The 13,879-nt window shown below is 44.9% G+C and overlaps 1 protein-coding gene across 2 annotated transcripts in view; it reads right to left on the bottom strand.

Moving 5' to 3' along the window:
- The window catches only part of ITGA11 (integrin subunit alpha 11), a 664,683-nt gene that overhangs the window by 159,409 nt on the left and 491,395 nt on the right, over positions 1-13,879 (bottom strand). For both annotated transcript variants that reach the window (XM_069624240.1, XM_069624241.1), the window contains 2 exons: positions 3,610-3,740; positions 1,773-1,939 (listed from right to left, as the gene is read on the bottom strand). In XM_069624240.1, coding sequence (XP_069480341.1) covers positions 1,773-1,939; positions 3,610-3,740 — 298 coding nt within the window. The remainder of the gene's footprint in view (positions 1-1,772; positions 1,940-3,609; positions 3,741-13,879) is intronic.

Genomic DNA, 13,879 nt, shown 5'->3' with positions numbered 1-13,879 from the left:
CATTAGTTCTATCTTCTTTAGATTATTGCAACTCCTTTCTCTTGGCTGAGCCCGACTATTTGATCCAGCGGCTCCGGGTTACCAGAGCTGCCAGAACAGCTGCTGCCATGCCCAGGCAGGTGCATATCTCTTCTGTTCTTCATCGCCTTCACTGGCTTCCTGTGGCTAAACGCACTCAGTTCAAGGCCCGCTGTCTGGTTCACTGTGCCTTTCATGGTTTTGGAGCTGAATACCTTCAGGCTAAATCCTGCCCTAATTCACCTGCCCAGACGCTTCGCTCTGCCACTGCTTTCTTGATTTTGGTCCCTTGTTTTAACTTTGCCTGTATGGGCAGGCGGTCTTCTCATCTCCTCCAAAGCTACCAATATACCACTACTGTAATGTAACCACTAGACCATGCCAACATAACCACTAGACCACATCTCCTCCAAAATTACCAATGGGCCACTACGGTAAAGTAACCACTAGACCACATGTCCTCCAAAACTACCAATAGACCACTATGGTAATGTAAGCACTAGACCATGCCAACCTAACCACTAGATCACAGCTTTTCACCTGCAGCCACTTTACCATATCCACATCACCTTAGTCGGCTCATAGCACCTCTTCCAATGGGAACTACTCAATTTGGCTTTCTTTAAGTTGGTCTGTATGCCACATCTTTCTCCTCCAGCCTAGCCATGGGAACACATCTACTTGAATGTAACAGGTAGACTACAACTAGTACATAGTAGCTAATACAGCACATCTTCAACAACTATCCAGTAGAACACATCTAAATCAACTTGACCATGAGATATTGGCACCTAGAACTTAACCATTGGACCAAGTCTCCTCCAACACGACTACTAGACCACAGCGTCTCTTATGCAGGTACTAGACCATGTCTACAACACAGCTGCCACTCCTTCATAAGTGCAAAAACTTCACAATTAGACAACATCAACATCAACATAGTCAATAAATAATAAAATATTACCTGCAAAGTCATGTTTTCGTACTGCACTTTAATCAGTAGTTCTACCACTTCCAAGCAAAGCAATAATTAAACTAAATGGTTCTAAATGCATTAAACTTGAAAGGATGAAAGGCTGAGTGAGCCCTGATGGTTTTCAAACTTCTCACTGCAGGTGGCCGACAGATCTCTAAAGCACGCTCTTAACTTGCTGAACTGTCTTATCACTTCTTCTCTGATTATCCCATTAAGTTGCATCAACTACAACAAATCTAGTAGACTACATAGCCTGTGACTTAAATGCTGGACCTTAACCCCACCGATTTAGCATGAAGAACACATCTCATTGAGCTAAAGCACCAGACCTCATTGCCGCAAAATGACCACATCACACTAGACCACATATGTTTTGGTGTTCTTAAGGCATTACCCAAATTGACCTTTTACAATTGACCTTTTGCACAATTGACCTAATTATGGTGGTCCTAATTGACCTTCTGCACAATTGACCTTTATATTATTTTAGTTATTTTATATATGTATTGGGTTGGTTTTGGATTATAAATAATATAAGGGGATTGGGGGGCTTGCAGGGGGTTTTGGATTGGGTGGGGGAATTCGGGGGGTTTCCCCCCCGCATGTATGTCCTAATTGACCTTCTAAATTAGGTCAATTCTTCCGAGGTCAATTGTGAAAAGGTCAATTAGTATACAACCGTTCTTAGCAGTCCTGGGGCCTTGAACCTCCTCGATGAAGGCTCGATTACTTTCTTCAGGAACAGAATCAGTCAAGGGTGGACGAAGCACTCACTTACCGACGCTGCGCTTCTGAAAGTGGGCAGATTTAAATACAGGTGTGAAGCAGATCAAGGCTGCCATGCAGGTGACCTCTTTCCCATTCCTCCTGCAGTCCTTGTTGAAGATGTTGATCTTGGCGGGTTCAAAGGTGATGCTGGCGTTGACCTGGACAACAGCGCGGCTCCTGCAGGCAAAGCGATGCAGGCAAGTTACATGTGGGCAGTAAGACCTTCTGTGTGCGTTGCAACTCTTACTAGAAAAAGTAGTTATGTGAGTTACAACCAAATAACAAGGCCAACCCTGTGTGTAGCTAATGCCCTCGAGAGGGAAGGGCAGTAGGTGAGCGGCATGCCGGCATAGGGCCCTACTCTGCCTACAGCTGGTCCCATTCAAAGGAAGTTGAGGGGGATGGAGCAGGTGGGTGAAATGTTCGAAAGCATGGCCTACTACAGATATTGTGTGCCAATATTTTGGAATACTCAAGGGAGAGGGTTGAGCGCCGAAGAAATTAGCGTTGCATTTGTCTATTGGCTTGCAGTGGAAATAAGGTTAGTTGAGGAGGGAGGCACTGAAAGACATTGGAGAAATGTAAATCATTTTTTGGGCCAGAAATCTGGAGTCTCCCTCGCAGCTATGGATGGTAGACTACTTGCAGTGTGTCACCTGTTGAGGGAATGAGACATGTGACTTACATGTGAGCACCAGGGATGCACTCTGTGTGACTGGTCAGCACGGGAGGTGAGGTAGGGGAAGGACAGAACGTCAGAAGAACCTGTGTGTCCTGTGGCTCTGGCCGGGGAGATGAAGCATGTGACTTACATGTGAGCACCAGGTATGCACTCTGCGTGACTGCTCTGCATGGGAGGTGAGTTGCGTGATGGACAGATCGTCAGAGGAACCTGTGTGTCCCGTGGCTCAGGCCGGGGAGATGAAACATGTGACTTACATGTGAGCACCAGGGATGCACTCTGCGTGACTGCTCTGCATGGGAGGTGAGTTGCGTGATGGACAGATCGTCAGAGGAACCTGTGTGTCCTGTGGCTCAGGCCAGGGAAATGAGACATGTGACTTACATGTGAGCACCAGGGATGCACTCTGTGTGACTGCTCTGCACGGGATGTGAGGTGGGTGACATACAGATCAGAAGAACCCGTGTGTCCTGTGGCTCAGGCCGGGGAGATGAAGCATATGAGCTGTAAGCGGGAATCAAGACCTGCTATTTTTGCAGCTGCTCTGCAGGAGGTCACGAGCGATGGATTAGTGAAGTGTGTTGCTGTGACCACTGTGCTGATAGAAGGGAGGGGATTGACCTGTAGGCCTCATGGCCTGCTGCTGCAGGGCAAGGGAGGAAGATGGGTGACATGAGGACAGCATGCCCTTACATCCATGGACTTGGTCTCCAGCATGAGATAGGAGTTAGGCAAGTTACAACAAAATCTCCACCTGCCACCAAAAGGCTCACGACCTGCACTCTCATCCAAACTTTCTCAAACTTTAAAGTATATTCTCAATGAAGACCTGCCCACGTAAGCTCAGAATTGCTCTCTCCTTAGAAACATATGCTATTCCTGGTAAGGGTCAAGCACATTAAAGGGCAGTTCCAAACTGTAGATTCCAACCATTGCCCCCCACCCCATTTTAGACAGACTATTATAGAAGTTTTCGGTACTTTTACTGAAAACATAGCTTGGTCCCAAACACTGTAACTGGAGCACAGGCTGGTGTTTACTGTATGCTGTTTTGCTGGTCGCAATGTGCTTAGGGACCAGCTCTAGCTAGCACGCGACTACAGAATGGCTGCCTTGCTCGTTCAGAACCAGGAGAGGCTATTCCGGAGCTGGCGGTGCCCCCTACCATAGGAGCACAGCATTGCCCAGGGACCCCACTGCCAGATCCACAAGGCCATCTTCATTGAGATCCAGCTCCCCATGGACACTGCAGCCGAAGTACTTGAGGCCTGGAGCCAGGATAGATGCAGCGATTCTCTGCAAAAGAAGAGAATACATATTCAACTTTACAACACCAAAGAATCTCCAGTGAGCTGTAACCATGGGGCTTGCTAGCATCCACCCAGAGCTGTATTACACTAGCCAGAGCCCTGGTATTGTCCAAACTGGACTACTGCAATGCCCTCTACGTAGGAGCCAGCAAGCAAATTATCAACAAAATTCAGACGCTACAAAACAATGCTCTCAGAGCATCGCTTAGCATTCTCAGGAGAGAACACATCTCCAACATCAGGAAATCTCATAACTGGCTCAATACCACAGACAAAATCTTGCTTAAAGTCGCATCACTAACCCACAAATGCCCGAACAACGCTGCCCCACGCTACCTGGCAGACAGAATCTGCAAATACACCCCCAACAGACCCACCAGAACTTCCAACGCAAACCTGCTCATAGTTCCCAGGTTCAAACGCACCAAAATGGGTGGCAACAGCTTCCAGGTGAAAGCACCCCAACACTGGAATGCCCTACCTCCCTCCCTCAGGACACCCCAAACCTATACACACTTCAGACGCAACTATATCCGCTGGATAAAGAACAAGGACCACTAATACCTCTAACCTCTAACACCACACTGCCGCAATCTTGTAATGTATGCTTATCTGTTATTTATAAAAATGTTGTATTGTATTGCACCCTTCTGGTAAAACTGTATACACTGCCCTACATTGCCACATTGGAAGATTGTAATGTAATGTATAAGCAACCTGTAACCAAGCTTTGAATAACCATGCTGCTCATGTGCCCTCATGCCTTCGGGTCTGGTGCGCAATACAAATCAATAAACTGAAACTAAACTGAAAGCACATTATTTTCAATTAATAGATATTCCATATGGGGAAATCTGCGGATTATGTGATGAGCTGTTTAGTAAGGTATGGGATACATGGGCATATTGCATTTCCTCTAATTAAGGCTTCCAGTTTTATGGCAGTTATTTTTCTGCCATTTCCGTCTGCGTTTATCCATATTTATTTTTGGTCTTTTTCTGTATTTATCCACATTTATATTTTGTCATATAAAAACATCATTCACAACCAGTATTTTTCAGCATTTATTCTAATAAAAAATGCATTTATCAAAGCACACATGCAGCCATATAGGAAAGAAATGCTAGCTCCATTTTTCCAGAACAACAAGCGGTTGCTCCTGTGACTGCTGCTGCCTTAGGATAGACGCTGTCAGCAATTTGAAGCACTTTTATGCTATATCTATACAACTTTTACACTCTCCATGCTGCCAATCTGCAATGTATGAGTGACAATTCCGTTTTTTTTCAATTTTTTATCAATAAATACAGCCAGAAAGGAGATTGATTTCCATCTGTATTTATGTGTAAAAACCAGTAAAACGGAAAACTGGAAGCTCTACTTATAATACATGGCCGTACACTGTCATACCCTGTAAAACCTTGCCTCTTTGTTAATTAAAGCAAGATGTTGTGCAGTTGCTGAAAAACATATTATCAAAGTAGAAAATGTTTGGATGAAAAAAAAACAAAATATAAAGCTTCTAATATGTTGCTGAAAAATATTTTAAGCAGGTCAATGAAATGCATCTGAAAACGTTTTTTGTGCTTTAAAATTAGCAGTAAGATGCAGATTCTTGCACTTATGTGTTAAACTCCAGCAGTGCACAAAATAAACATACAAACTACAAACTACAAACAGTGCCTTATCGTAACAAAGTGAAAAGGCAGTTTAAAAAAAAAGAATGACATTGTCAAAGTCCGATTTAGAAAGACCACTCTGTGACTGCACAATGCAGTCTTTCAAAATCTAACTGTCACGCCCCTGTCACACACGTGTGTGCGCAGAGGCTGACAGGCGCGGACGAGAAAAGCATGGGAAGACAGAAGTGAGGTAAGTTTGTGGCATGTGCGTGTTTGCGTGTCTGTGCGTATGTTGTGGAGTGGTGTTTGCAGTGTGTGGGGAGCGGGTTGCGGGGAAGGGTGTATGTATTGGTGTATGTGTTAGTGGGGGGAGGGCTTAGGGACGGCTATGGGAGGAGAGGGTGCAGGAATAATGGGGGAGTTCAGGGGGAGAACCCCCTGATTTAAGAGGTGAGGGTGTCAGGGGGAGGTTGAAAAGGGATATTGGGCGAATATTAAAGACTGCACTAAATCGGGTGGAAAGAAATCGGTCTTGTTTGGGTTAGGCCTTTAATATTCGACAGTATCACATACAACCGCCTTATTAGCTACGTGTACAAGAAAGGAATGCGAAAAGCTTGTTGCAGCTTTAAGTTCTGCAGAGACAGGAATTCTGCTTTGTCTGACTGAGGCACGAGGCATTGTGAAGCCACAACTGAAGCGTAATAATTGATTACAGAGCGGAAGTGATGTAAATTTCTTATTGCCGACAGTAGTGATGTCACAGGTAGCAGGTCACACATTATTTATAGGCTTTTATACGGGTATTGTATGTTGTCATGCATTATATACTGGTTAAAGTTATGTTATCTTATATTTGCATGGCATCTCTTGCCATGTGTTATGGTATTGAAGCAGCCCCCGACTCTACGCTATAGGATAGAGTTTGGTGATCCTATAGAGGCACAGGACCAAACATAGTAATAAATTCATGAAATTCTGAAGTGACTTGCTGAAATATTCTTTTAACATACAGATGGGGTTATTTTATTCCTTAGAATACATGTCTTTTACTCCTCCTCTTCTAAACTCTTTTTGTAATTTTCTAATCCTCCTTTTCGTATTCTGCATACATTATTTTTCTGTCCTTTTCTGCCTCATTTGTTCTAGGACTTAGGCCCATGTTAGTTTCATTCATCACTTTCCACAACTTGTCACTCCCCACCTCCCTTTTTCTAGCCTGTTACTTTCATCCTCTATTTTCTTGTCATTGTGTATCCCCGCGATTCTCTTTTCATGTTATATCTGATTTGCTCTGTTTTGTCTCTTTTCTTCTCCTTTCCTTTCTAGGTGGCCTTTTCTGTTTGTTGCCTTTCCTTTTCTCAAATGCCCTATCCTACTTTTCTACTTCTTTTCTCGTCCTGTTACCCTTCTCTTTCAGTTTCTCTCATTTTTCCTTTTTGTCTTGAGTATGCTCATCCTTTTGCATAGACTTGCATAATAGCCTGGCAGTTAAGGGGTTAACCACGCCCTTTGCTATTTCCCTGCTTTGGAGACATACCCCACCTGTATAGTCCACCGTTATACACGAGCTCTAGCAGTCGCAGAGTTGCTGCCAGCCAATCCCTCATTGATGATAGGGATTGGCTCCTGGAGCTCCCTGAGGCATTGCGACTTCAAGCATCTTTAACATGTTAGTGCAGACGAAAAGTGGCGTTTTTTTCATTACAATTTGCTGTGCAGTTGTAGCCCACTCCTAATAAGAAAAGAAACTGGTGAATGCTTTCACAGGGAAATTATAGAATCCTGGCGGTTACAATGAAAGACACATGGGGGGAATTTTATAAAAAATGCTAATTGCATGCAGGGGGCCCCCAATGTTTGCCCTAGCGCACTGTAAGGTCCCCTTCACGCAACTGTCAACTGTTGAAAGGAGGAGTGTAAAAGTGAAGAGTGATAGCAGGTGAAATCACCTTTACTCTTCAATTGTACTCTCCGTCGTGTAAAAAAAAGCTAATGCCGACTGCAACTTTCGCTTTGCAGGTGGTGTTAACAATGGATTCCTATGGAATCCACCTGATTTTGGCAGGTGCTAATGCAGGTGAATTTCATAGCAGTCCACTAATTGTGTGCCAGCATGAAAATCTCATGTTGCTTATAACAGAGAGGAGCTCATTTTATATGGGGGTGTAACACTAATTGAAGGCTTGAAAGCCTTGCGCAAGACTTTTAGGGTTTCCATTAATGGTGGAGAGGCGGGGCGGAAAGCACCTTCTATTTCCGTCACCTTTCTTCCTCTCCGCCATACACATGTTCCAGCATTTGCACTGGCATGGCTTTTCAGGCTGGCGCAAATGCTGGAGATTCATATGGAGTCCGCCAGCTGTATTCACCAGCACGGATCCATTCTAAAGGCTGCCTGCCATGCTCCCATGGTAGGCAGCTCCTACAATTACAAGTTCAATTGTAATCGTGGACACTGAATAGCATGCCTGCTTGGTAAGCAGTTCTCATCACTTAAATGATACCCTGCTCGACATGCTTGCATGTCAGGCAGGGTTCAATTGCAATTCTGAGCGCAGATTGCCATGCAAGCAAGGCAAGCAGAGCTCACATTTAAAAGTAAACACTGCCTGGCAAGTGAGCATGTCAGGTAGCGTTCATTCACTTTTTCCTGGTGATGTGCAAAAGCGCAGGGCAAAAGAAGGCGTACATATTTGCCCAGCATCTTTGCACTCTGACGTGCAAATGACAAACATTTGGTGGCGGGGAGTGAACTATGTGTATGGCAACACGTAACTGCTCTCCTTAGCCCAATTACTCATTTCATTAAATGGATTAGCAGGTGGAGTAGGAAATACACGGCAGAAATAAATTTCCTGTACCATCTCCCAATTTGCTTGCAAAGACTCTGGAAAATCTAACGGAGCGATATAGCTAGGCATACATGGCGTCACGCCTTGTTTTTACACCTTGCTATGCAAGCCTCCCAGACTGAAAATAATCCTTACACTTTTCATGGCAATACACCTGGTGATTTATGGAGATCTATGTACTGTATGTTGAGGTGAATATAGCAACTGTATAAGTGCCTATAATGAAATACATACAAAGGGTAATTTTGTAAAAAGTGTAAATTGAATGCAGGGGATACATGATGTTGGATCACTCCCACCTGCATCCAATTTGCAACAGTTACGAAACGGAGTGCAAAATTGAAGCGTACGTGCAGTCAAATTCACCTCTACGCTTTCATGTTACTCTCCGTTCTGAAAGAAATATAAATGCCATCTGCAAATGAGGGTTTGCCAGCTGCATTAAGAGTGGATTGCTGTGGAATCTGCTTACTTTCAGCGGGTGCAAAATGCAGGCAAAGTCTAAAGGAAACCATTCATGTTATGCCTACTTGCAAATCTCATGTAGGCTTAAAAACTTGGGGAATATACAGCGGGAATGTGAAGGAGGTGGGATGCATGTGGGAATGTGAAGGAGGGGGAATGCACGGCAGGAATGTGAAGGAGGGGGAATGCACAGCGGGAATGTGAAGGAGGGGAATGCATGGTGGGAATGTGAAGGAGGGGGGAATGCATGGCGGGAGTGTGAAGGAGGGGCAATGCACAGCAGGAATGTGAAGGAGGGGGAATGCACAGCAGGAATGTCAAGGAGGGGGAATGCACGGCAGGAATGTGAACGAGGGGGAATGCAAGGTGGGAATGTGAAGGAGGGGGGAATGCATGGCGGGAGTGTGAAGGAGGGACAATGCACAGCAGGAATGTGAAGGAGGGGGAATGCACAGCAGCAATGTGCACGGCAGGAATGTGAAGGAGGGGGAATGCAAGGTGGGAATGTGGAGGAGGGGAAATGCACAGTGGGAATGTGAAGGAGGGGGAATGCACAGTGGGAATGTGAAGGAGGGGAATGCACAGTGGGAATGTGAAGGAGGGGGAATGCATGGCAGGAATGTGGAGGAGGGGGAATGTATGGTGGGAATGTGAAGGAGGGGGAACGCAAGGCAGGAATGTGAAGGTGGAGGAATGCATTGCAGGAATGTTAAATCCATTCCGAGCCACTCCTCCTACAAAGGCACTAAAAACCCCTGGAGTGTAACAGTAAAGAATACACAGCATACTCCTTGTCTTTACACTTTACTTTGCACTACACGCCTTATAAAATGACCCCTATAGATGCTCCAATTAAGGGTTGTTGGTGTGTCCTGAATAGATGGGGCACCCCATTATTGGTAACACAACAGGTCCCGCAGTGGCCAGACCTATGGTATGGGTAAACCCCAAAACAGGCTTTTTGAGACTTGTAAGCACCCTGTGGGACGTTGGGTCGTATCAGTTCCCGTGGGAAGGGAGGTTTCATGGTGGGGTGGGGGGTCTCAGAAGAGTTGGGGCCATAAGGGCTCAGAGGTCTTGTGAGGATTGGGGTCTTATGGGAGTGTGACCTTGTGAGGAAAGAGGTGGGGCATATGAGGAATGGCCATATTGAGAGTGGGGCATTATGGAGAAAGGGTCTTTATTGGTAATGGCGGATGATGGTGGTGTGACTGTATAGTTTTTAGGACTATGGCTAAATTCCATACTAAATCTGAACCAGCATGCCATCTCCTTTGGGTGGTAGATTAACTTGGCTGTGTCCCTCACCCCTGTGTTTCTTCAGTTTACTGTTTGGTGGCCACTAACTAGGGGGAGCACCCAGACTGAACCCAATCCATTACACAAATTCAAGTTTGACTGTGTTTATCGAGAAAGCTATATTAAGTAACTTACTTCTAATATGTCCTTTCCAAGGATAGATGCAACTACCAACAATAGGGCTGAAACACTTGGTTTTAGCGAAGAAGAGGCGGGAAGGATATTAGGCCTCATTAAAACAACAGGAGAAGAACTATTCACATCAGATAAACCTGAGACGCTCATTAAGCAATTTGAATGGAAAATACAGAAATATGTCAATCTTAAACTGCATGCCACTAGCCTGGCTCAATATCGTAAGGTCCAGAGGATCCCACGGGTTTTGAGAGTAAATCTAGAACCGACTTTATGTAAAGAAAACCCGACCTTCGTAAAAAGATGGAGATAGGTCTTGAACAAGTGCTCTTTAGACCTCATTCTCCTGACGATTGAAGAACTAGCCCACAATTTGATGACACTCGAGGAGGAAATTAATACCATAAAGAACACATTGAGTAAAAGTTTCAATGCAGATCAAGTGAAACAGATTTGGAAGATACGAACGACAAACTAGTAAAATATTGACAGGAACTGGAGATAAAGAAAGTTAGAAAATGTAGACGAGATACTCAAGATTATAAACTAGACATAGTTTATACCTGGCAGGAATACTACGGGCAAAAGATTGCAAAACCATACCAGCCACAGCCACAGAAACCAAAAACGGGAGCTGGAAATCCTGACACAACCTCATCTGAAGCATCCAGTATGGAACTTGAGACAGCCACTGATACTGGAGTGACCACACCTCCGAACACGGAGATTGAACAGGCGGCATCCGGATCAGGTGATTTTTTAGAAAGGGACGTACCAGACGTGGAAAAAAGAAAAAAATCGGAGAAGAAGGAACCAACGGGGAAAAAGATATAGTGGTCAACTTCTCTTCATATAGACTTTCCCACATGGAACTACAAGTATTGAGGAAAGGACTATCTTTTGTACCTCAATATAGCAGTAACTTGCTGAAGGAGAAGATTGACTTTTCAAACTGATGCATAAACTTAAAGTCTTCTTCAGTACCATCAAGGAAATTGAGACTACACAAGAACCGTCTGAGTTTCCTGAACTGTCACCTAAGAGCAAGTTCAACCCGCCAGTGCAGAAACACATTCTAACAGTCTTTGAAAGAACCATGCTTGAGCAATTCAAGAAGATCCCATTTAAGAACAAGGGATAGGGGAACTTTGCGGCAAGAGAAAAACAAGCACTCAAGAATCTTCTGGATAACAATAAGATCATATTTAAGCATGCTGATAAGGGAGGGGCATTTGTCCTGATGGATAAGACTCTGTATCTAGCTGAAGTAGAACGTCAGCTACTCGATCGTGAAACATATAAGGAAATCGAGTTTAACCCCACTGAAAAAGTGAGGGCCCTCATCAGAGAAGTACTGGATGACGCAGAACTACATGGAGTGATTTCGGGAGAGGCACAAATATTCCTTCAAAAGGATCACCCCATTATGCCAGTGATCTACATTCTCCCGAAGATTCACAAAAGACTGGTAGACCCACCGAGACGACCAATAATAGCAGATACTGAAAGTCTACTTGAGCCATTGACAAGGTACTAGGATAAGATTCTGCAACCCCTGATACAGGACACAAGCACATACCTGAAGGACATGACACATTTTTTACAGAAACTCAAGAAAGTGGATTTCGTCTGGGGAAGAGACATCCTCTTTACGATGGGCGTCATGTCCTTTTACACCAACATTGTCCATGAGGCGGGTCTCGAAGCTGTTGAGTGGCTCTTATTGAAATCTGAAAACTGCCAGGGGGATAAACCTTTGTCCTAACCTTATTAAAACTTGTGTTAATGAACAACTTCTTCAAGTTTCAGGAGAAATTCTTTCTGCAACTATCTAGAAAAAGCATGGAGGCCGCAATGGGCGCGGCATATGCCAATACTTACAAGTATTTCCTGGAATCGGAACATGTACTTACTTCCGCATGTTGGCTACGACATCTGGGTATGTACGTAAGATATATTGACGGCATCTTTAGAATTTGGACGGGCCCTGCCGATGAACTTGATGAGTTTTTCTCTATGATGAATGAGATGCATCCGAGAATAAAATTCACCACGTAGACTAGTAACTCCAAGATCAACTTTCTGGATGTAGAAATCTACAGTAAGGGACACAGTCTTCAAACCAGGATATTCAGCAAAAAAAGCTGACAGGAACAGTCTCCTGCTAGCCACGAGTTTCCACCCGCAGTGCACGTTAGATAGCGTGCCATTGAGCCAGTTCCTGAGATATCGCAGGAACATTTCTGAACAGGAGGAAAGCAAAAGACAATCAGAATCCCTACAGAATAAATTCTGTGAGAGGGCATACAACCCGACATCTATCCTGGAGACATCGGACAGAGTGGCACGCATTGACAGACAGACTCTGAACTAAGAAAGAGGACTCCATGATGTATGTTACCACCCACTTGATGCAGAGCAAAAGGATCAGAAAGATCATCCAACATAACTGGCCAATGTTGCAAATGGACCCTGTGACACAACCACTATTCCAAGAGATGCCCATATTCGCCTACAGAAACAGCAGAGCTTAATCAGAGCTGAATTGAACCACAGTGAGAGAAAGGGGCCAAAGCACAAGGGGACCCAGCCTTGCCACAACTGCCAGCATTGCAGCAATATCTTAGTAGGGAATACCATCTGACACTCACACACAGGGAAACCCTTGACACTTAGCCACTCCTGCAAATGTGATTCCATAAACGTGTATGCCTTGAAATGTCCCTGAGGCCTCTACTACGTAGGGATAACCATGAGACAAGCAAAAACGAGATGGACTGAACATAAGGCGAACACCGTACTAAAAATCGCAAGTCACTGGTGGCCTTACATTTTGTGGCGGCCCGACAGTCTACTGCCCAAATGAAATCGATCATCTTGGAGCAAGTGAACGTGGGACCTAGAGGGGGAGATGTTCACAAGAGGCTATTGCAGAGAGAGATTCTGTGGATCGACCTGTTAGACTGTCTGAGCACAAGGGGCATGAACTGCGCGTGCGCCGCCTCCATGGAAACCATATACACACAGGACTGCCGAGGGGCGCGTCTTGATGGGCGGCTCCAAGGCATTCCTGACGTGCGTTAGGTAAGTAAAACTGCGCAAGCAGGTCCTAGTTCTCAGGGCACCGGTCGGCGAGGGGCGAATGCATCTATATTTAGTTATCCATATTAGGGTGGAAGGGATTGCCTAAGGGGTATCCTTCACCGCTGCATACCTCCAAGGATTATAGCATGGCGTTCTTTCGTCCATGTTAGGTTTTCCATACATAATTATCTGAAGATGCACTGGGCGCACGGCGCTCTACGACCATAATGGACTGCGAGACATACGAGTTTACAGTCTTTGTAATACACGCTAGTCACCACGATGATTTACGAACTCCACACCCGCCTTTCCCTCCGCGGGAGTATCAAAGCGAGTGATGTATTTTATTTATTTTACTTTTAATTTAATAAGAAAGGGGTCCTTGTCTTGCCACCAGTGTCCCAAACAGGACCGCCACCCGCCAAAGTTCATCTGCCTACCCGGGTACCGGAGCTATACTCCTGACTGGGAAAGCCCTTCAAGTTTATGTGTGCCATAGCTACTATTTATCTGTTTAGTGATGTTTAAGGCACAGTGACATGGGGCCCTATCAGTATTAGCACAACGTATTCCATCACTCAGGTAGAGAAGAGACATCTTCTCCTGCGCTGGCAGTTGGACCTAAAGTCAGTGCAGATTATATTCTGGATTTGACACGTATTATA

The sequence above is a fragment of the Ambystoma mexicanum genome, chromosome 11, assembly GCF_040938575.1.
Source record: "Ambystoma mexicanum isolate Mex_15411 chromosome 11, UKY_AmexF1_1, whole genome shotgun sequence".
Classification (NCBI taxonomy): Eukaryota; Metazoa; Chordata; class Amphibia; order Caudata; family Ambystomatidae; genus Ambystoma; species Ambystoma mexicanum.
Note: the sequence above shows the minus strand (reverse complement) of the source record. Positions and strands in the feature narration are given on the sequence as shown.